Source organism: Myiozetetes cayanensis, unplaced genomic scaffold (genome assembly GCF_022539395.1).
Source record: "Myiozetetes cayanensis isolate MyiCay16 unplaced genomic scaffold, myiCay2020 scf1, whole genome shotgun sequence".
In the NCBI taxonomy this organism is placed as follows: Eukaryota; Metazoa; Chordata; class Aves; order Passeriformes; family Tyrannidae; genus Myiozetetes; species Myiozetetes cayanensis.
In genome coordinates, this window is record NW_026086604.1 from 9,782,512 (window position 1) to 9,803,674 (window position 21,163).

General features: G+C 39.1%; 1 protein-coding gene and 1 long non-coding RNA gene across 4 annotated transcripts in view; both read right to left on the minus strand.

Annotated features, from left to right (window-relative positions):
- LOC126639547 (uncharacterized) overlaps window positions 1-21,163 on the minus strand; it is a 716,944-nt gene that overhangs the window by 585,671 nt on the left and 110,110 nt on the right. The window lies entirely within an intron of this gene.
- NSMCE2 (NSE2 (MMS21) homolog, SMC5-SMC6 complex SUMO ligase) overlaps window positions 1-21,163 on the minus strand; it is a 135,423-nt gene that overhangs the window by 71,544 nt on the left and 42,716 nt on the right. For all 3 annotated transcript variants that reach the window (XM_050314331.1, XM_050314321.1, XM_050314342.1), the window contains one exon: window positions 4,525-4,678. In XM_050314331.1, the coding sequence (XP_050170288.1) occupies window positions 4,525-4,678 (154 nt within the window). The remainder of the gene's footprint in view (window positions 1-4,524; window positions 4,679-21,163) is intronic.

The window sequence follows — 21,163 nt, forward strand, 5'->3', positions numbered from 1 at the left end:
AGCATATACTCATGCAATTTAATTTAAGCAACTTGCTTAAGCACTGCACTTATTCAAAAGATCACTAGGCACTTTGCAGATCCAGGACCCTTATGGGTAAGGAGAACATCAGTCATGTAGTGTTAAGGTCAAAAAATTTTCCTTACAAACCACACATGCAATCATTTAGAACTTTCTGGTATTACCAGATTTAGTGAGTATCCCTACAGGTGCTCAGTTATTTGGAAAAGATAATGTAGCCACTTGGGGGTACAAGAAATGGTTAAAAAAAGAGAAAAATTAACCAAAACTCCTTTCTACTGCTTACATTCTAAGAAGGTTTAGAGGAAAAATTAAAATGTTTTCCATTAAAAGTAAGAAGTGGGAATTTAGGAAACTAAGATAGTTCTGAAAACAGACTTCAGAAAAATCACTTGCTGTTCACATAAAACCTGTCTGACAGTGTTTTGACACATATCATCAGAGGTGGAGATTTTGCATCACTTTGCACAAACTCCAGCTAAAGTAGCTGCATAATAAAGGCTCACATATTGAGAGAAAATGCCTGAAAACTGTCTGAAAGATGAGCAGAACAGAAACTGCTCTGAGGCATCATATCAACCATACTGCCAGAGATGCACTTGCTCGATTTCATTTCTGCACCTCAGCTGCTCCTGAAGTTCAAAGCTAAGAAGGCCTCCTTCCCACAGAACTGCCAAGAGAAGAAGACAAGCTGAAGGTGATACAGTTCCGGTCTCCTCCCTGAGTATTAGAGCTACCTACGGTACTGCCTGTCACCTGTCAGGGGGCAGGGAACAACTGAGCAGCTCCCTTTCATCACTGTGGCAGCAAATATCGAGAGAGAAAACATATGAGCTTTCTTAATTTTCTGTTAAAATAAGGTTGTATTTAACTGCTTCGCACTCTGCACCATATCTAAAAACTGTGTTGAGAAAGTTTTTCTCCTTAAAATCCTAGTTCATTTGTAAGTACCAAGACAATGTGAGAATACAATGTTTCCTTGTTCAGCTATTCTAGAATACAAACGTTGAACTCTGAATAAAAGATACATAATGATTAATGATAACACATCCTGGAAGGCAAATCATTTTAGCATCCACCCCATCCCCTCCTTTGAGATGAAAAGACTGGAAGAAAAGAAAGCCCCAGGAAAGCCCCTCGGAGAAAACTTGGCTGGAGTTTTCACATTTTATGTGATTAAGCAACAAAACCAAATCCCAGAAAAGAGCTAAAAATTGGACTATAACTGTATATGTGTTCTTGAAACAGGTCAGGAATTTTGAACTAAGTTTTGAGCAAACCTGGCAAGACCTAATGACTGAAAACAAAATATTAACCAGGTGGTTGTTGCTGAAGTTATTGATATATGTAACTCACATCAAGCAGTTTTAAAGTGTGTCTCAAAATTTGTGAACACATTGTAATATGCTGTAAGATGGGACCAGAATTGGAGGGCTCATGCTTTTGAAATCACAACTCATACAGGAGAAACTAAAGAATACACAGTTGACTCGATGTAAGCACAGATATTAAATACTTAACAGGATGACCTTAATGTTCTCTTTAGCAAAAAACCCCAACCCAAAAACAAAAACAAACAAAAAAAACAAAAACAAACAAAAAAACAAACAAACAAACAAAACCTAACACTGAAAACACGTGTACACAGAGTGTGCTATAAGGTAAATCACCAGTTTATGGAAACTTGTAATGTCTTTTATGGATGACTCTCCAGCTCAGCTCGTATTGCATCTCTGAAATTCCTGCCTCTAAGTCCAATCTCTCTTCACAGTAACACTATTTTCAACATGGCATATTGCAGAATCACAGAATCAGGTTGGAAATGACCTCTGGGATCACTGAGTCCAACCTGTGACTGAACACCACCATGTCAACCAGACTGTGGTACCAACTGCCACGTCCAGTCTTTTCCTAAACACCTCTAGGGGTGGTGATTCCACCACCTCCCTGGGCGGTCCATGCCGATGTCTAATCACCCTTTCTGTGAAGAAATTCCTTCTAATGTCCAATCTAAACCTCCCCTGGAGCAGCCTAAGACTATATCTAGCACTTTAGATAATACTGACAGTGTTCAATTATACACCTTGACATAATAATTTACTATGTAGAGCTCAACAATGAGAAGAGGCTTTTTGTACCAGATGTGTTTAGTCTCTCACAAAGATGTTAAGATCAGAGGCCCTGTAAGAATTCGTATAAGAATGTAAGTGGCATTTTTAAACTTGTGAATATATTTTTGATATTCAGTTCCACATGTCTTTTAAGGGCTAGATATGAGTGACAAAAACACACAAAAGAAGAGATGGAGGATAAGGGTAATGGCAAAAAGATGACATCACTACAATAAACAGAGAAACTAGATAGTCTTAAAGGTCCCAGATCACTGTATCATAAAGAAGCAAATTTAAGTATGTGAATATAAACAGACTCCACTGATCTTCAGCCACCCACTATTATTCAACAATTTCTAGAAGTCTTCCTGGTAAAAGAGCCTTTTAAAGAGGAAAGGAGTGTAGGAAAATATCTTCATATTGTATAAACAGATTACGTAGGCAGAAGACACAACAGTAATGCAAGTTTAAGGCAGCAGAATTGTGCTTGCTTTCAAAAATTTAACTTTGTATTTCCCACCTATCTGCAGATCTGAGGCGACACTTCGTTGCCAAAGAAGTGGCTGCACCAGACTGTTTCCTTGTCTACATGTTCAATAAATTGCACCCAAGACTGTTTGAGAAAGCTAAGTAACAACTTTCCATTAAACCTTCTAAATTGCATTAAATATGTCAAGAAGAGCAAATGTGATGGATTTACTTGATCAAAACCAACATGAATTCTACAAACCCCAAGATGACCCAGCTGATAAGAAGTCCTTGTACAGAACACAGCAGTCCACCCAACATCAACGTGAATTTCACTTTGGGTACAGTCTGACCCCTGTACACAACCAAAACGAAAGTCAAGTGGCTAGTAAGACAAATCTAGATTTCAGGCAGCAGTAGCAGAATGATGTCCTCATATTTTTTTAAGAATAATTTTTACTGTGTTTATTTAATTTGGGCTTTTTTTCAACAGGTCTGCCAGTTAGAACTTAGTCCCATTGCTCGAACTGAATCTATTCCTAGGGCATACACCCCTTCCTCAGGCAATTACAGGGTGGAAAGTAAAACCAAAGTCAGTTATCAAGATTTTTATCTTCTTAGTTACAAACACCTGGAAATTAGAAATTACAACATAATGGCAGGGCAGTAATAATTTTATGGCTATGTAGGGAGTGAAAATTACACTGTTTTGTGGTCTACAACTTGGTATGTTCATTTGTAGAGCAGTGCTAAGATCTATTACACTCAGAGATCAGTGCTAACACTCAAATCCAAAATCTTAAAACCCATAAAGATGAGAAACAAATATATTGAGCCCTCAAGCTCTAATCCTAGGGAGCCTTGAGACACCAGATCTAAAGTTCACCTTGTCAAACATGTCCTCACACCCCATAAATCTCTATAGGGAAGTAATCTGAAGCCCAGCGAAATCACTGGGCAAATTCCTTGTGCTACTTTCAGTGGGGTTTGAAGGGCTCAAAAAAACCCCAAAACTCAAGGAGAGCTACAGGAGAGCATCCAGAATATCCTTTTCCAATGGTATAAATCATTAATCTATGACTCCTGAAGTTCCTGAGATACCAGTTTATGTCGAAATCAAAATGTAGGGTGGGAGGGAATAGGTACAGGGGTCAAGGGACAGCAAGCAGAATAATATGATTTCAAAACATAATCATGACTGGGAAGAGTGACACAAATAGTGTCAGAGCTCATGAACTTTCCTAGAACTAGTAATCAGAGTGATATTTTAATGGCTGCTATATGTGTGGGGCAATAAAAGCATACAATTTTGTTGTGTTGCATAAATAACAGAACTGTTCACTCTCCAAGTTCTCTGGTAATTCAAGCAGAAATAACTTGAAATTTTAACACTAGAAAAATTATGTGAATTAAGAAAACCAGATTTTACTAAGTTGCAGTGTTTCACGGTGCGTGCACGAAAGCTGTAAACCTGAGAACACATACAGTAAGCATTTTCAACAATATAGTTCTACGATTAAAGCAAAGGTCTTCTTAGAGTTGCAACACATCCTAAGTTGTGAAACAGGAGCAATTTGTTTAAGTGACAAATGAAAACAGCTTACCTAATCCTTTCAGAAGATCCTATCAATTAAGAAAATAAATGCAAAAGGTCTTCAAATGACAAAGCCCACCTTACAAACAGAATATGGGATTTTCATGAGATTTGTATTCAAACACAGAAGGAACTGTGGGAGTCTAAATAAAATTACCAAAGTCATTACACTGGCCTTTTTTCTACACAGACATCAATTTAAACAAGTTTTTAAGTAAGAATACTCACACCAGTTTAAGCCATAACTGGCAGTTCTATATTTTAGGGCAGTTAGTCACATCTTACCATTTAGCATTCAAAGAATTTTTTTTTTTTTTAAATCAGACTTACATTGTTTTTTCATCTCTTTAAGCTGATCCATGAAATACATATATTTTTCATTGCTTTTCAAATCTGAGTCACTGTTCTCACTCTCAATTGCAGTTAATTTTTCTTGCACCAACTTTTCTAAATCTGGTATAATTTCTGGTTTTTCTCGTTTTACCTGTAAGGAACAAGAAATAGAATGTTACTCATTATGACACATTTTAATACAAAGCAAAAAACATCAAGTAAAAATTCATTAGCATAATCTCAGTTTCTTTTGACTACAGTTAGGCTTCCTGCTCTGAAGCCATAACCTCCAGGTAATTATTCATTTCAGTAAAAGTAACTATGAAACGTAGAGATTAACTTCTCAGTATCATTCAACTCAGTTTCTGGATATTTCTCACACTAACAATAAGGAAAACCGAACCTTGCAGTCAAATTTACTTCCCTGAGTAGAGAAAGTAAACATGTTAACAACAACCAGCATGACATGGCATGAATGAAAACAAAGAATAAAACTCTGTCCAGAAAGTGAGATGATTAAAAAGCAGTAAGAGTTTTCTTAAAACCTCCACTCTCTCACTATTTTGGAGTCAGCTTTACAGAAGCTTCTAATCTACATGCATGATTAGTGTTATAACACCAGCAAAAGCAGTACAGAGGCTAATGTGAAAAGAAACCACCCCAATTTATTTGTGCTGTGTGAACAAGAAGCATTATGCCACACAGGCAGGCAAAAATACAGTTTCTTGAAAAGTACTCGTTTGCAGCAATTACATCTGGATTAATATAAAGAATAAATACCTATAAATAAAAGGGAGGTCATCACATAGGCAATGTTAAGATATTCTAAGAATGCAAAAAGCACTTTGGGAACCCCCTAAAAACAGTAAATTGGGGTTTTCCCTTCTTTTTCTCAAACCAAAATTAAATTCTAGGGAACTGTACCTTTGACAGGACTTCAAGAGTACTGGATTACAGGTGGTGTGGACTGTGCTGTGCAATGATGGTCAGCAACAGCACAAAGTTGGAAAGAAGGTGGACATCTGTCAAAGCCTTAATGCTAAGCATCTTCTGAATCAAAGGCCATTTCTATCCCAAAATTGTGACAAAACAGGACAAATTGAAAAAAAAAAAGGAAGTATGCACCATTTCTGGTGAGCTACTCTTCCCCTACCACACACATTAAATTCTGCCCCTCACCATACCATGCTACTACTCATTGTGAAAGACGTGAGAAGAGGCTACTGAGAAAAAAACAGACCACCCCATCAAATCGTTTACAGCTTTGTAAGTTTACAGAGATCTTGGAAATCCTACAGATATTTTATTTCAGGAGCCAAAAGAATAATAAATGTTGATATAAAAATGGACTCTGAAGATATATAAAATGCTACAAGAAAACTTTACTTTCCCTTAATCAAAACAAAGCAATCCATAAAACTATTACTTCTTCCAGGAGTAGAGCCAGTTTGGCACATTCACTTTAGGTAGATACAAGTCGTGGCAAGAAGAAAAATAAGAAAAAAAAATGCACTGCCAGGTGATAGCATGCAGTTTTCAAAGGCACCTGGAGATAAAAAAATCACCAACCACAACATCCAATTGTGAATGGGAACACCTTGGTACCAACACAGTGACTATGAAAGAGTAACAGCACATCATTAGGGATGTTCAGACTGCTGCATAAAGCCAAGCAGTAGCACAGAGTCCTTATTCTATGAAATCTGACAAAACGAGCAAAAGAAAACAGAACATTCTGTGTCCAGTGCAGTGGGGACAATTGTACACACTCAAATGAGTTGCCTGTGTCAGCATCACAGCAAACTGCTGCAACAGAGGGCCTGTCACAAACTCAACCAGAACAGTTCAATACTCAGCTGGAGGAGATACTTGGCCTTCAGAGGTAAGGAAGCACAAGAAAACAGTTACTAAATAAAAATACATTTAAAATACAAGATGTTACAGAAGGATGATTTGATCCAGACCGCATATAGTGCAAACATACTTCCTTCTGCAACATCAGGTTGTTTTTACCAACATTCCAACATTTTCTCTTTAACATAAAAATAACATGAAGTCACACTCACTGCCCAAATAACAATCCACCTCTAAGATCTTCCCTCATCATGAATGAGAGCACTAAGGCCAGATCCCATATGGAAGGTCCAGCTGTGTATACTAAAAGAGACCCTGCAGTGCTTCTAAGTTGCTGATACTGACATGAAGAGTAAAAGAAATTATGTGGACATTCATCACAGGCATCCACTGGTAGCAAAGACAGTATCAATAATCTTTTCCTCTCCACAGGCACAACATTACACATGGACATAGTTACATCAGGCTCTTTTTATCTTTTTCTTGACTCATGGAAGATTTGAGTGCAGGTATGCATCAACATACCATCTTCAATCATACCCTCGGAGTGAAAGGTGAAAAGAAGGGCACAGCCAAGGTTAGTTCAGAGTGGTGCTCCCTACTCCAGCTTCCAGAATTAAAAGACTTTACACATATGAGCAGAGAAAAGGCAGCAACTGCAACTTATAGTGCTATGCTAGCAAAAAGGACATATGTGTGAGAAACTGTTACACCACTCTGCACTGGCGAGGTCCCACCTCAAGGCCTGTGTGCAGCTTTGGGTGCCACAATGTAAGAAAGATATAAATCTATTAGAAAGCAGCCAAAAGGAGGGCCACAAAGATGGTGAACAGTCTACTAAAGCCATACGTGGAGTGGCTGAGGTCACTTTGTTTATTCAGCACGGAGGAGACTGAGGAGAGACCTCATTGCAGTCAGCAGATTCCTCATGAGGGGAAGCAGAAAGGCAGGCACTGCTCTTTGCTCTCTGGTGATCAAGGATAAGACCTGAGGGAATGGTATGAAGCTGTGTCAGAGGAGATTTAGGTTGGATATTAGTAAAAGGTTCTCCATGCAGAGGCTGGCCAGGCACTAGAACAGGCTCCCTGCAGCACCAAGCCTGTCTGAGTTCAAGAAGTGTGATTCTTGGGGTTGTCTTGTGCAGGCCCAGGAGCTGGACTCGATGATCCTTGTGTGTCCCTTCTACTTCAGGATACTCTGTGATTCCATGATTCTGTGATATGCAGCTTTGTCTGTTCCACTGTGGAGCTACAGAAATTTGCATATAGACATCTGTACCAACTTCAAGAAAGCACTTATATAAAACCCTCCTTTACCTACATAAACTATAATCACACAGCTTGCTGTCACAGATCCATCAAAGTAACAGCTAGCATGCTATTTGCTAAAGGCAACATGAAAAATTTTACCAGCTATCAAGAGGAAAAAAGTCTTTCCCACCAGCTACAGCGTGAGGACAGTCTAGCAACACAGCACGTATGACAAAGGCTCAGACAACCATCCAATACAGAAACCTAAAGAGTCAGGTGAGAGAGATGCCCAAAGAATGCTCTTTCCTGTAGTTGAACTTCTTTCATGTTTACAATTTAAATTCAGTTTCTGTTCACCTCCACATGATTGCTTTCATTAAAATGATTAGTAGAGACACCATTCCTGACCACACTCAATACTGTACCATCACGTATGCTATTACTGAAATGCCAGCCAGACCTTCTGGAAGGTCAACACATCACAGGTGAATAACAAGGCATGTCCACCCACTATAATAACAAGTAAATATGTTTGCTGTGCACAAGCAATTCCTCTTTGGTGCTGCATATCCTATTCCATGAAGAGGGTTGAGAATGGCCTGGCACAACAACATAAATGAAAACAAATGTAAGAAAATGTGCCATTAGTCCTAGATCCTCACAGTGGACAGAATTACAACATCTTATACACTGCATCAGCACAACATCCTTACAGGTACATCACAGTTTTCTTAGTTCTCGCCACCCACCCACTCCTACTCTACAGATTCTTGATGGATGTAGGAATGATGAGATCAGCATAACAAAATGTATGGGGACAATACAGACATAGGATATGGCTAAGGGACAGGGCAAAACTATCAGTATTCAGGGCAACAAGTTGGGGTCACGCTCCTTTTTTGTCTCAACAGCAAGCCAGATAAACGCTTATCAGCAGACCTGAAGGCATTGCCATGTTCAATTTCTCAGAAAAAGTTACTTCACATGGGAACCATGAAAGACATATTAAGCAAACAACTGTTCATTTAGCAGCACTGTCAGCCAAAACCAGCATGGTAAGTAACACCTTGCAGTTATTAGTCAATCCATGGAGAGCTACATTGATTTTGAAATGGGGTGGAGGCATACACACCCTACAAGGCATCCTGGAAATTACATGTAACGATGAACTGGGAGTGTTCAGGACATATGGTGAAAAGAAGTATCAGTCACAACAGCTTGTTTACAGCAATAGAAAAAGCAAAAGCATCTGCTGTGACACACCAGCAAAGAACCACAAGGGTATTCACATGGGAGATCAGCAATAAGAGAACAGACATGTTACACATGATAATTAAGGATACTCCATACATGATCTACTGACACTCCTGATAGGCAAACCCATTTAGAAACACTAAAAAAAATGTTTAGAAAAACATAGCTCTGGTTTACCTATCAAAACATTTATTTGCTCATGGCCACACTTCACACCACCTGATCCCAGTGATATGTGCAAAGGGGTTTCTGTGTTTGATGGGCAATGCTTATGAAATGGGCCACTTCATGGCAGGTCTTTGGCTTCTACCAGTATCTGTCTGTAGGGATAAGCTTTTTTATTGTAGATTCTTCCACTGGGAGTGTGTTTATTCCATGCATAAACTGTTAAGACTATGCCTCCAAAAATCAGGCTTTTTGAAAGGCCAGCTTGCACAGCCTAAGGGAACAATTAACTCAGGGTGTTTCAAGGGACAGTCTGGGGAATTTTTATTTCATCAATTACCGTAACCACCAAATCGGAAATAAATTATTCTGTCCCAGACCAATCTCAGAACCAGTAAGGTCATAGGCACCATACACTAAAACTGGACCAGTTTGCGGTATTATTCTACATACAGTAAGTGATCAGTGTCTAAAAAGGTACTAATTAGCATAACTCTGCATGTAGCACTGCAGCATTTAATAATTGTCCTGCCCAGTCCCAAAACACTTCACAAACATTAAAGAATTTAGCCTCAAACACCCATTGTGACACCTACCGTGTATTTTACAAATGGAGACTATAGCATTAAGAGATGAATAACTTGGCCTAAGGTTGCACAAGGAGACCATGGAAGAACCAAAAATAAATAAATCCCAGCTCTGTGCTTTGAGCACAAAGTCAACCTTTTACCTTCTCCTTTAGCTAAGGGAAAGTTCAAATTAACATGTGCGTTTAGTTCACTGTCTATAAAGAGGCCTGAAACAGCTTGTGGCTGCTTGGCAAACTTTGGGATGAAAGAGCAGCGTTCTGCCTGCCACAGAAATGCTCCACTGGCCTTTGCATTGCAGTGGTTCAGCATGTGACACTCTGTGGTTATTTTTCAGTCTTTTCATTCTTCTCTCTCCAGCACAGAAGTCCTTCAGCTGCATATTTTTAATCCTGTCACTGTTCCCAGGTACCCTTTCTCAGGGCGATCACTTATGTATTATATTTATGTATTTGGGATTTTGCCAGTGCCATCCAAGAGAAATTTCTCAGAAATTTCTTGCCCTACCTGAATCATGTTGAGGTTTCCTCAAACCAGTGATACAACCTGCAAAAGAACTATCTTTTCAAAGAATTCAGAATTCTCACCTCAGTCTTTCAAACCATGCATTATTTGTCCCCGTAATTTAATCCCTACAAAATATGGACTTTTAAAGTTTAATTTATGGCTAATATTGGCATTTGTAAGGTAAAGAAACATTCCTGCTTGCTAATGAACTTTTAAAAGACCAAGTCAGCTGACACGGCAGAATGTCTTCATTTTCCAGATTCTTTGTTGTTCATTTATGAAAGGGAGGGTGATTAGTCACTCAGTGCTGAGAAGCTCAGAGGTATGTAGTTACCTAGATATTTATAGCCCTTTGGGACAACCCAAAAAAGGATTTGCTGATGTTTCCACCTAACTCTAAAGTCATAGTAATTTGAACTGTATGTACACTACAGCCATGTGCCTCTGCATCTTCTGAAGAAAAACTTACTGTCTTACAGCTCCTGTTGGGACAGGATTTCTTACCTCTGTAAATTAGATATTGTAAAAGAACTCAGGCAAGATCTCTCAGACAGGGGTGGTCAGCCTAAGGTGTCCTAAAAATACCCAGTTCAGAATCTAGGAATCTCACATTTTCTGAACTGACTTCACTTTAAAATACCTGACCTAGACATGGACATATGCAAAAATGCTCATTTCAGAGAACAAATACCAAGAATTGGCTGGCTAAAACAGTAAGCCTGAGCAATGTCAAAACAGCCTCTCTGAGCATCTCTATCATAGATAAAATAACTATTCTTCGTTTATTTATATCTGCTATTCAACAAAAGCAAACAAAAATGCATGTCGCATTTTTCTTGTTTAACAATTCCTACATCCTATTATTTCATCCTTACCTCACTAAATAATTTATTATTACAAATATGCAGCCTTTCAACACACATATTTATCTTACCTAAGGGTAAGTCGAAGTTTGCTGTGATGATTTATTATAACCTATTTTTTTTTTCACTGAGAGGGAAAATAACATGGGAGCTAAGTAAATTTGTGGGTTGAGTCACCCATACACTTTGTGAATCATGTGAGAACCAACTCTAAGTGAGTCACCACTGTAACTGAATCAGGCTGCAAAATTTCAGCTCAACTTAAGCAGTCATTTATTATTCTTCAATGGCTGGATTCAAACCCTTAGCAAATATCAGATCATTTATTGATGCTCAAATAAAACACCGCTCTTGGAAACATCTGCAAGGGCAGTCAAAAAGGGTATTATCACTCAGCAGCAGGAGCTGCGGCAGTTTGAACACTACTCTGCTGCAGCAGGGATTGCCTAAGGGCCCACATCTGATTCAGGAGAACCGACACCTCTGCACATTGTGGCTGCAGGGCTGGGACTCTGGTTGAGCAACACCTTTGCAGACAATTGTGAAATACCAAGAGAGGCAGAGTTATAAGGGCTGACCCACACTTATGACACATACTGCCTATTACACTGGGCCAGCACAACAGAAAATCACTGTCAGCACGTTTCAAATATCCCAGAACTCTGCCAGAGTAACAGTCTAAAGGTGAGGCAGGGTTGCTGAAGTTCCAAAACAGCACAACAATAAGGGGTTTTAGGTAGGGTGTCCCCCATAAGGAAACTAATACCTTCCACAGCTTCCTTTCCCTACTTTAAACACAGCTGGAAACATTCAACATTTATAAAGAAAGTAACCACTGAAGGACACATGCTGTTTCCAGGTATACTGGGGTATATCCAAACAAACTCCTCACAACTCCTGGCACGGGACAGTCATTTCGTTAAGGCCAGAAATGGACTTTAGCCCACCCTGCTTGCTTTCCTTCTCCTGCTTAGAAAGGAACCATATATAGAGAGTGGGATTAATGTAAATAAGCACCAGGTGAAGAAACAAAAATTGCCTGGGTGCAAATGCAAAGTTTACAGCCTGACCAGTGTTTCTTGGGGTTCCCATGTGTTAGAAGTTTCACCTCAAGCAAAATGCTTTACTGTGCACACGATTTAACAGAAGAAAAACACCCCTGTTTGTATTTTCCCCTGGTACCGACTATGGTCTCCTTGTTTCTCTTCAAGACCCCTTCGTGCAGTGCTTTGCAAAGTGCAAAGGGGTAAAAACAAGCAACAAAAGGGGATCTTATTGAAATACCAGTATTAAAACTACTGCTACCACTGATGTACAACTGGCTCACAAAACCAGCAGTAAATGTGGAGATTAAAGGTGAGGTTTTCCCAAGGTACCAAAGTAAAGCAAGTTCATGGATATTTAGAACCTTAATCCCTCAGCATTTCTGAAAGCCTGTGGTTTGCTGTAAGGGTTGGACTGAATTTTGTTAATGATTTCAACCAAACAGAAGTCTGCCTTCATTTTGTTTTTCTGTAGTTTTTTCCAACATACCAAGTACGAATACAACAAAATAAAAAATTCTACAGTATTTGGGAAATATTTATGAAAACACCTAAAAAATATGGTTCAATACACAGTGAAGGAGTAAGCATATCTTCTTTTCCTTGTATTTAAAAGTTCTACCACAAATACAGTTTATATGCAAGTTAATTTTTGTTCACTAGATATACACATCATCTTGTTCTAAGCAGTTTTGCCTGAGCACAGATGAAGACCTATAACAGCAAAAATAACTTATAACTTTATTTTTATAAAAATGTGGCTTTGTTTTAGCAGCATGTTAGAAACTGTGAGGCAGATGGTGCATCTGTTTTAGCAAGCTTGATTCAGCAAATGCATCAGGCTGTTGAACCAGTTTACCAAGCTGCTGATTAATTCACATATTTAGCAAATACATTAACATGGATATTAGACCTTTTTTTCTTTCTTTAATATCCCACTCAAACTGATGGGAATTTAGACATCGATTTCAGTGGGAGCAGAAGAAGGCCCTAAGGTGATTTCAGATTAACAACCTGTTTACTTTGGTATGGCTCTGCTTGTTTGAGATCACTAAAACCTATGTTTTCCATGTTATGAAAATAAAAGGCTAAATCCTAAAACAAGTACAATTCAGTGTTAACTTTACCAGCTCCTAGAAGACACTGATGATTTCTGCCAGCTGTGAAGCTGATTCCTGTATAAAGTGTGACTTATCCTTTGAAGACCTGCATACAGAAATTATTGTTAAAATCAGCTGATTTTCCAGAGGCATGTTTTCCATATTCCTTGTGTATACCTGCAGTAAAAGTCAAGCAGACTTTTTCAATTTTTACTCCTCTTGAATTTTTTTCACTCATCTGACGAAATTCTTGTCCTCAAAAAGTTCTTCAGCGCTGACAGCATTTCTTCTTCATACTCTCCAAAACAGCAACGTGAGTCATATCATCATTTTTCATTAAGACTAAATGTAACCTCTATACTTTTGGGAAACAGCAATAAGATATCTTAAGTACAGACTCATGCTTCATTTGAATTGACATTAGCTGAAAAACATAAATCCTGGATGACACTTGCAGCCTAGACTCACCAAATTCATGTATCTGTATTAATATATAGATCAAGATGGCAATAGTTCCATCAGGGTCAGCTACACCTTTAATACAGAACAGTGAATTCAGGGATAGTGTAGAGATGCACTAAGCAAAACAAACAAAAAAACCAAGCCAGTGCAACTGCAGTAAGCCCCCCAATTTCCTTACAAATGGAGAATAACTACCTTACTTACACTGCAGTGGGTACAAAACACCTCACTTGTATGACAGTCCCAGTCTGTACCCAGCAGCAGAACTGCCTTTATTTTGCACTTTACTGCAAATGCATAGAGATAAGTTTCTCCCTTGAGCCTTTCTACATTATCTCATTCTTCAATCATTATTAGTGATGTTTACTTATCCAGCTTCCTACTGGGACTGCCCTCAATAGAGTTATTAGCCACTAAATCCCAGGTCTTACTTCCAGTCTTATCCTTCTTGATTTACCAGTTCTGGCTGACAGCTTGCACCTCTTCCCTTGTCTTGGCAAACACTATATGCTTTCCTACTACATGCACAAGTGATTATTTTCTATTGCACAGCACTCTCTGGAATGATAACATACCCTTTTTGCTACATGGTTGTCACAGGACATCCCAATTCCCTAGTTTTTACAGGTTCCCTGCAAGCAGTATATCATCTGACAGAGAAGGATATTCTCAACTGCAACTCTTTTCCTCCTCTCTGCTTAAAGGTCCCATCTTTGTTAGTAATGCAGTTTCAACAAAGCCTCAGAAAAAGAACTGGATCAGAAAATTAGCATTTTAACTTAGCCTTTTGCTACTAGTATGATAGATTAAGCTGCTGTTCCTCTATAGTTACCAATTCTTGCAAAGACAACAAGCTCTGTGTAACAGCCTGGTTTAGCCTTGTTTACATTGCCACCCTGCGCATCCTTCCACTGACTTCCAAAATCCTTGGAGCCTAGCCACACCTTTCCTGTTATCTATCACAGGATCAAGAGGCTGGTTCTTGCCATCAGATAAACCGATGATGCCAGTCTCTGTCACTCTACCTGTTTGATTTTCAAAACAAACACATTTGTACTTTCTCTCTCCTGGTCCTCTTGCTGTGGGAAAGCTCCTCATAAACATTTGGGAATATATCTTTAAATCCTTCTTCAAAATCCTTATTTTAAACCATTTTTCTTTATTATGATGCCCAAAAATGCTTTCACAACTGTTTGTTTCTGTGCCAGTTGTGTGTCCTGCATGACTGAGCCCAAACTCCTAACTTCAGCGCATCCCTTTTATACAGAGCCTCACAAAACTGGGTCCTCAGAATTTTGACAAATCCTGAATTGCTTTTTTTATTATAGGTCATTACATTAACATCCACATCTTAGCTCAAAACTATCTTGCTTCATACTCTCCACAATAAGGGAAACCTGGAGAACTGTGACTATAATAAACTGTAGTTAAACACAATAGCAGCAGCAGCAATACCTAACTGTGAAGTGGACACTGGATGCAGTCTAGTGCAGACTCTCGCACAGAAGGTACACAAGTAAAGTTTTTAAAAATTCAGAGATATCTGTTTTGCAACTTTAATTGATACCCAATGCCTTTTATAAAAGCTAAATGTAAATTAACAATCCAGGTTTAAAATTATGACTAAAAATGAAATCATATTCCAACTCTCCAGCCTGTATAGACTCCCCCATTACACATAAGCCCTTGATTTTGTTGTTGGAAGTAATTAAAATCCAACTTTAATTTAAAACAGTTTTTAAATAGTTCATATTTAAAATAATAATTCTGTAAATGAGACTGTGCCACTGCAGTATTAATTTGCCCATGTCTTCAAAATGTGATAGCAAGGTAAGAAGAAACAGGAAAAAAGAGAGTCCTCAACTGCAGTTACAAGACTGAAGGAGACAGTTCTACCTGAGAGTCTGCACTGCAATAGGAAGCACAGGAGCATGAACCAGAACAATTCCTAAATGGAGTAGTCTTCACATATACTGTTGAAACACTGTTTGTAAAAGAAAAATAAATCAAAAAGCTTAGTCTAAAATTTAAATACACTTTTCTTAATATTGATTTGACTGGCAAGAAAAGCTATTAAAAGCAGAAATCTTATTTGTCTCTCTAAAAACTTACACAGGAAGCCAAACCACTACGAGTTTGGATGTAATACTGGAAAAAATCAGTAAATTATTTTTGATACACAGGATCAAAAACATGTCTATTTAAGCTGGCTGACTATCCCAGAAATCTTATGTTATCTGTGATTAAAAACTGTCATTTACTGTAAGATTTAAAATAATTAAAAAAGAATAAGTAATTTTCTTCTAATCATTCTATGCCTGCAAGTATTTCCTTTCTGCTTTTTATAAACTCCATAGATAGATTTTTTCTTATTCCTCAGTTTCTGCAACGCTATCACATTTGTCTCCCCAAATTCTTTCAGGCTGCTAGCATAAACCCTGTGCCAGCCAACTCTCTTGATCACACCTCCCCTGCCATTCGAACTTCTCTCTACATCTTCCTGAATTTCACAGAATCACAGAATATGCTGAGTTGGAAGAGACCCACAAGGACCATGGAGTCCAACTCTTATATTTAGGTTTTGAACTCGTCCCTCCTGTTTCTCATATTACTTTGCTTTCCCTTTTTTAGCTTCTCTTGAAGCTCATCTCATCACCATTCATCACAGTTTTTTAGTACTTCACTTTTCTTCTTATAACTCTATCAAACTCGCTTTTCCTTCACTTCTCTGACTCACTGTATATCACATGCTAAACTGATTCCTCCCTTATTACTAGCCCTAATTATGGGATGCCTCCGTTCTTCCTTTCATATAGTACATTCTCACCAAACAGAGAATGGTCTGAGTCACTGGCAAAGGACTTAGGGAACAGATGCAGACACAGACTGCCTCCCCTCCATGCAGGGGTCAGCAGTCTCACAGGAACAGCAGGTTACACTGACCTCTTCACGCGGTCTTGCAACGCTTTCTCTCCCAAGTTCACCCACTGGTATCCTGAATATTTGCCCTGAGACTGCTACTGCTGCACAGTTTCCTCACTGTCGCTGACCTCCTTATGGTCACCTCATTATAAAGTGAAAATACAGCGGAACAGTAAAATACAGAAAATGAAGTGGAACAGTGTAACTCACAGTAAGTAACTAGACCTTGTAATTGTATCTTACTCTTCAACAGGGATCTTCTCTATGAGTACCTATCACAGCGAAATATTTGACTTGATTCTACCCTGTAGTTATTCACAATCAGATGAAACTTCAGCTACATCTCAGCTGATCACTTTCTATTTTGGCCAGCTCCTGTCGTTTAACTATTATCAATTCTCATCATAGAATCATAGAATTATTAAGGCCGGAAGAGACCTCCAAGATCATCGAGTGCAACCTTTGACTGAACATCACCTTGTCAATTAAATCATAGCACTAAGTGTCACATCCAGTCGTTTCTTGAACACTTCCAGGGATTGTGATTCCATCACTTCCCTGGGCAGCCCATTCCAATGTTTACCCACCCCTTCAGTGAAGAAAATATAGGACAGTTAATATATGACCTTGTTTGTCAAGCTCATGACAGAACCCAGTGACGAGCAATGAGGGATCTCATCTTGTTATATAAAATACTACATGCAAAAGAACACAAGAAGAACAGGACAAACAACTCCCAGAGGAAGTTATGGATTACAATCAGTAAACAAATGGATCATTAACCAGTCAAACATTTCACTGTTCACATGACAGAATAAGACATGCCTACTGTAAAGTTGGGTAACAAATCTGAAAAAAAAAAGAACACCCAACTCACTAGCAGAAGAAAAAAATTCTCTTTTGCAGAGTCACTAACTCTAAATGGAATAATTAAAACTCCCACTTCAGAAGCTGCCACTTTGAAGTGGAACTGCAGATCTCTATTTGCATATTAGGAACGCTTGTGTCGATTTCCATGCTCCATCTGGGCAAGAGATTGCAGATGAGGATGACAAGGCCCTGAATTAGGATAAATCAAATGGATGCGGACTCATGAAATCCTGTAGAGATAATTATCAGTTTCTCAAGATGATGCTAATTAGTATATTAGCATGGTTTCCTCCTTTTACAGTAAATACATTTTAACAATATGTTATGTCTTTATGTCTGCTATTGAATATGTCAGCCCTGCTAAAATCCTTTGCATCCCTGTTTGGTCTGTCAGCACCACTGCAACTCCCTACTTTGTGGCAGACAACTAGATCCACAAAAACAGTAACTTGCAGTAAAGATGCAAATTGTAGCACTGAAGCTTTAGAGATCCTGCTACCTAACGCAATCCCCTCCATAAATAAGACTGTCAGACTTTGTATAAAATGGATGGAAAAGGCCAATGTCAAAAAACAGGAATCACAGAAGACAGCTATCAAAGCCAGACTGACTAAGAGACAGGGAGTTCCATTCCTCTAATGGCAATGAGTGCCTTCTCCACAAACCCTTTCCTTGAGTCAGTTGCTTAAGCCAGGCAAATCCTTCCTCATAAACAATGGTAAGAGAAATCCACATGCTATCAGATTTAATATCTCAGTGGTTAAAACAGTCATCAGTAAGGTGAGTGACCCGTTTTCAAATCTCTGCTCATCCCATATTAGTTGTCCTAGCCCACAGGCTATTTGGTATTCAGGGGTAAGACATCTTGATCTCTCCTGTTTGAAGTTGTTCCACTTTGTATAACTAATTAAAAGATAATTGCAGCAAGTACTTGAACCTGACTCTCCCACATCCCAGATTATTGCCTAACCATTCAGCTGTGGATTCAGTTTCTCATTTTGTTTCTGCAAGGTTCTTACATCACGTAAGCACTTTTGAAAATCCTGTTCTCAGTATTTTACATACAAATATTTACAGAGCAAAAAGTCACATTAATTTCAGAATTACCACTACAAGTATCTCCCAGTCTTCTCCTATACAGCACCAGCTCTCTTGCTCAGTGGTGAAAGCTAGGTGGTTTTCTGTTTGGTGGTGGTGGGTGTTCTTTTTCAAACCCCTTCTCACAATACAACCCCTTTGTTCAAATTACTAACCCAACCTTTTCTGTGGTTCTTAGTTTTGATTCCTTGCTTGAAGACGGCAATGAGAAGCCTCAAGCAGTATTCCCAGATAGCAGAATAAAGGGATATTGGTCTTTCACAATGATTGATGATCACTCTTTAGATTCTAAAAATATGCTGTGTGCTTCAGCAAGCACATGACGAACAGCTCTCTGCCCTGAAGAGCTCACAAAGTAAATGATGGAGCTGGCACACAAGCAGACACACAGTATCAACCCCATATCTGGAGAAACACAGATTACAAATCCAGGATAATGATGCACAAGTGAAAGCCTGTAAGGTGTTTCAAACTAAGGACAGCCTGGTAAACAGGCATTTGTTCAAGGACTATAAGGGCATTGCGAGCTGATAAGAGAAAGATAGTAAACTAGGCACGAAGTAGTTCAAGGAGTAGTGCACATGACAAAGTAGTTCAAGGAAGGCTGTTCAACCAGTCTACACAAGCAATAAATGTTTACATTTACTTTACAGTTATCCCAGTATAAAATTTGCAAGTCTTTTTATTTTACTTCAGCTTACATGTCCTATAGGAGAATATAACAAAACAAAGTAAAACAAGGGAAAAATCCTACTGAAAGAAACCCACAAAAACCCACAAGAAAAGCAAGGATGCAGAGAACACTGATATAACTATTTTAGTTCTATTAGTGGCAAAACCTTCCCCATAAAGAAAGCCTGCATTTCAAAATGTGAAGTAACTGTAGTCTGAGACAAGGGAAAATTATATAAATGTTGGGTGAACAGTGGCTTAGGAAAAACTAAGAGTGCAACAACAGTATTGTGAAACATTACATGCAACAACATTACACAGCAAGCAGAGGAAGAACTGATTTGAAGAAAATGACCCAAAATTTTGGCTGTGCAAAAACATACTGGCTCATTTATGGTTTCTCAAAATGTTTGTGCGATGCAGCATCCTGTGAGATTTCAGCTCACAGGAGATCTTCCCCATTGCAGAGGCTTGTGGTGATACAATACAGGCACAGACCAACATTTAGAACAAAAGGTTAGTCTTTTACAATATTTAATTTCTGCAGAGATTCAAACATTTAAATATGTCATTACAAAATGAAATGACTCAGTATAGATGTAATTCAGATGTACCAAAATGTATTAGTCATTCAATAAAAGAGGCACTGAGGATTTACTAAAAATACTTTACAGAACAAAATAACAACATATATTTACTTTACTGAATGGTTGTTGTGGAAAGCACATAAAACCAAATCCTATATAAATCACCCTAATTTGGCTTCTCTGAAACTAGGGCTGCTAATTCTAGACCTAAAGCAGAACGGCTAACTCACACCCATTTTCCAACCCCTGTTTTGAACAGCAGAGCAAGAGGAAGCAATGTGTGACGGGATCCCAAGGCAAGTAAACTGGGCAGGAACTAACTAAACAGAAGCATGAGATGCTCCCTGCCAGGTGGGAGTCTCACTAGGGGCAGTGTTAACTTCCATCAGCTTCCCACTCATCCAGAGAGGAGACGGTGTTCCTTAGGGAACACCAACAACAAGGAGCCCTGCCATCAGGGCACAAAACCAGAAGCAAAGCAGTGAATATGGCAGATGGATTGCAGGGAGCATAAAGAAATCCCAGAGATGTCACCAAGAGGAGCTGCTTCCAAACGGTGACGAACACAGCACAGGTCACCAGTGGTCACCAGTGCAGCGTTCCTGGTTCTTTGGCAACCTGAGCCTCCATGAAAGTGCTGAGGTACATTCTGCCATCTGAAGCTTGCACTGCTCAGCTGGCCAGTGCTCCTCCTTGGCACAGGCAGCCTCAGAGCCACTGCTGTGCTCAGTGAGGAGCAGCCGAGAGAGGCCAATGGGCTTCACTGCATCAGGGGTGCTGCAAATGAAACCAGTAGGATCTAGGTGAGCTGGCAGGGAAGATGATCAGCCTGGCTGAACAGAGTTTTGGCTGGAATTCAGGAAAAAAAAAAAAAAAAAAGAGAGTTTATGACCTTTGGAAGGAGGGACAGGGAACTCAGGACTACAATGATATTGTGAGGTTATGAAGGGAGAAAATTAGAAGGGCCAAAGCCCAACTAGAACATAATCTGTCTACTACCATAAAAGGCATTGAAAATGTTTCTATAAATACATTAGCAGAAAAAGAAGGGTGAAGGAGAACCTCCATCTGTTACTAGATACAGGAAGAAACATAGTGACAAAAGATAAGGAAAAGGCAGAGGTATTTAATACCTTCTTTTCCTCAGTCTTTAATAGTAAGACCAGCTGTCCTCAGGATACCCAGCCCCCTCAGCTGGAACATAGGGACAGGACAGGGAGCAGAATAAAGCCCCTGTAATCCAATGGGAAATGGTCAGTGACCTGCTACAACCCTTAGATACACACAAGTCCTTGGGGCCAGATGAGACCCACCCAAAGGTACTGGGGGAGCTGATGGAGGAGTTCACCAAGTGACTCTTCATCATTTAGCAGCAGTTCTGGGGAGGTCTCAGTTGACTGGA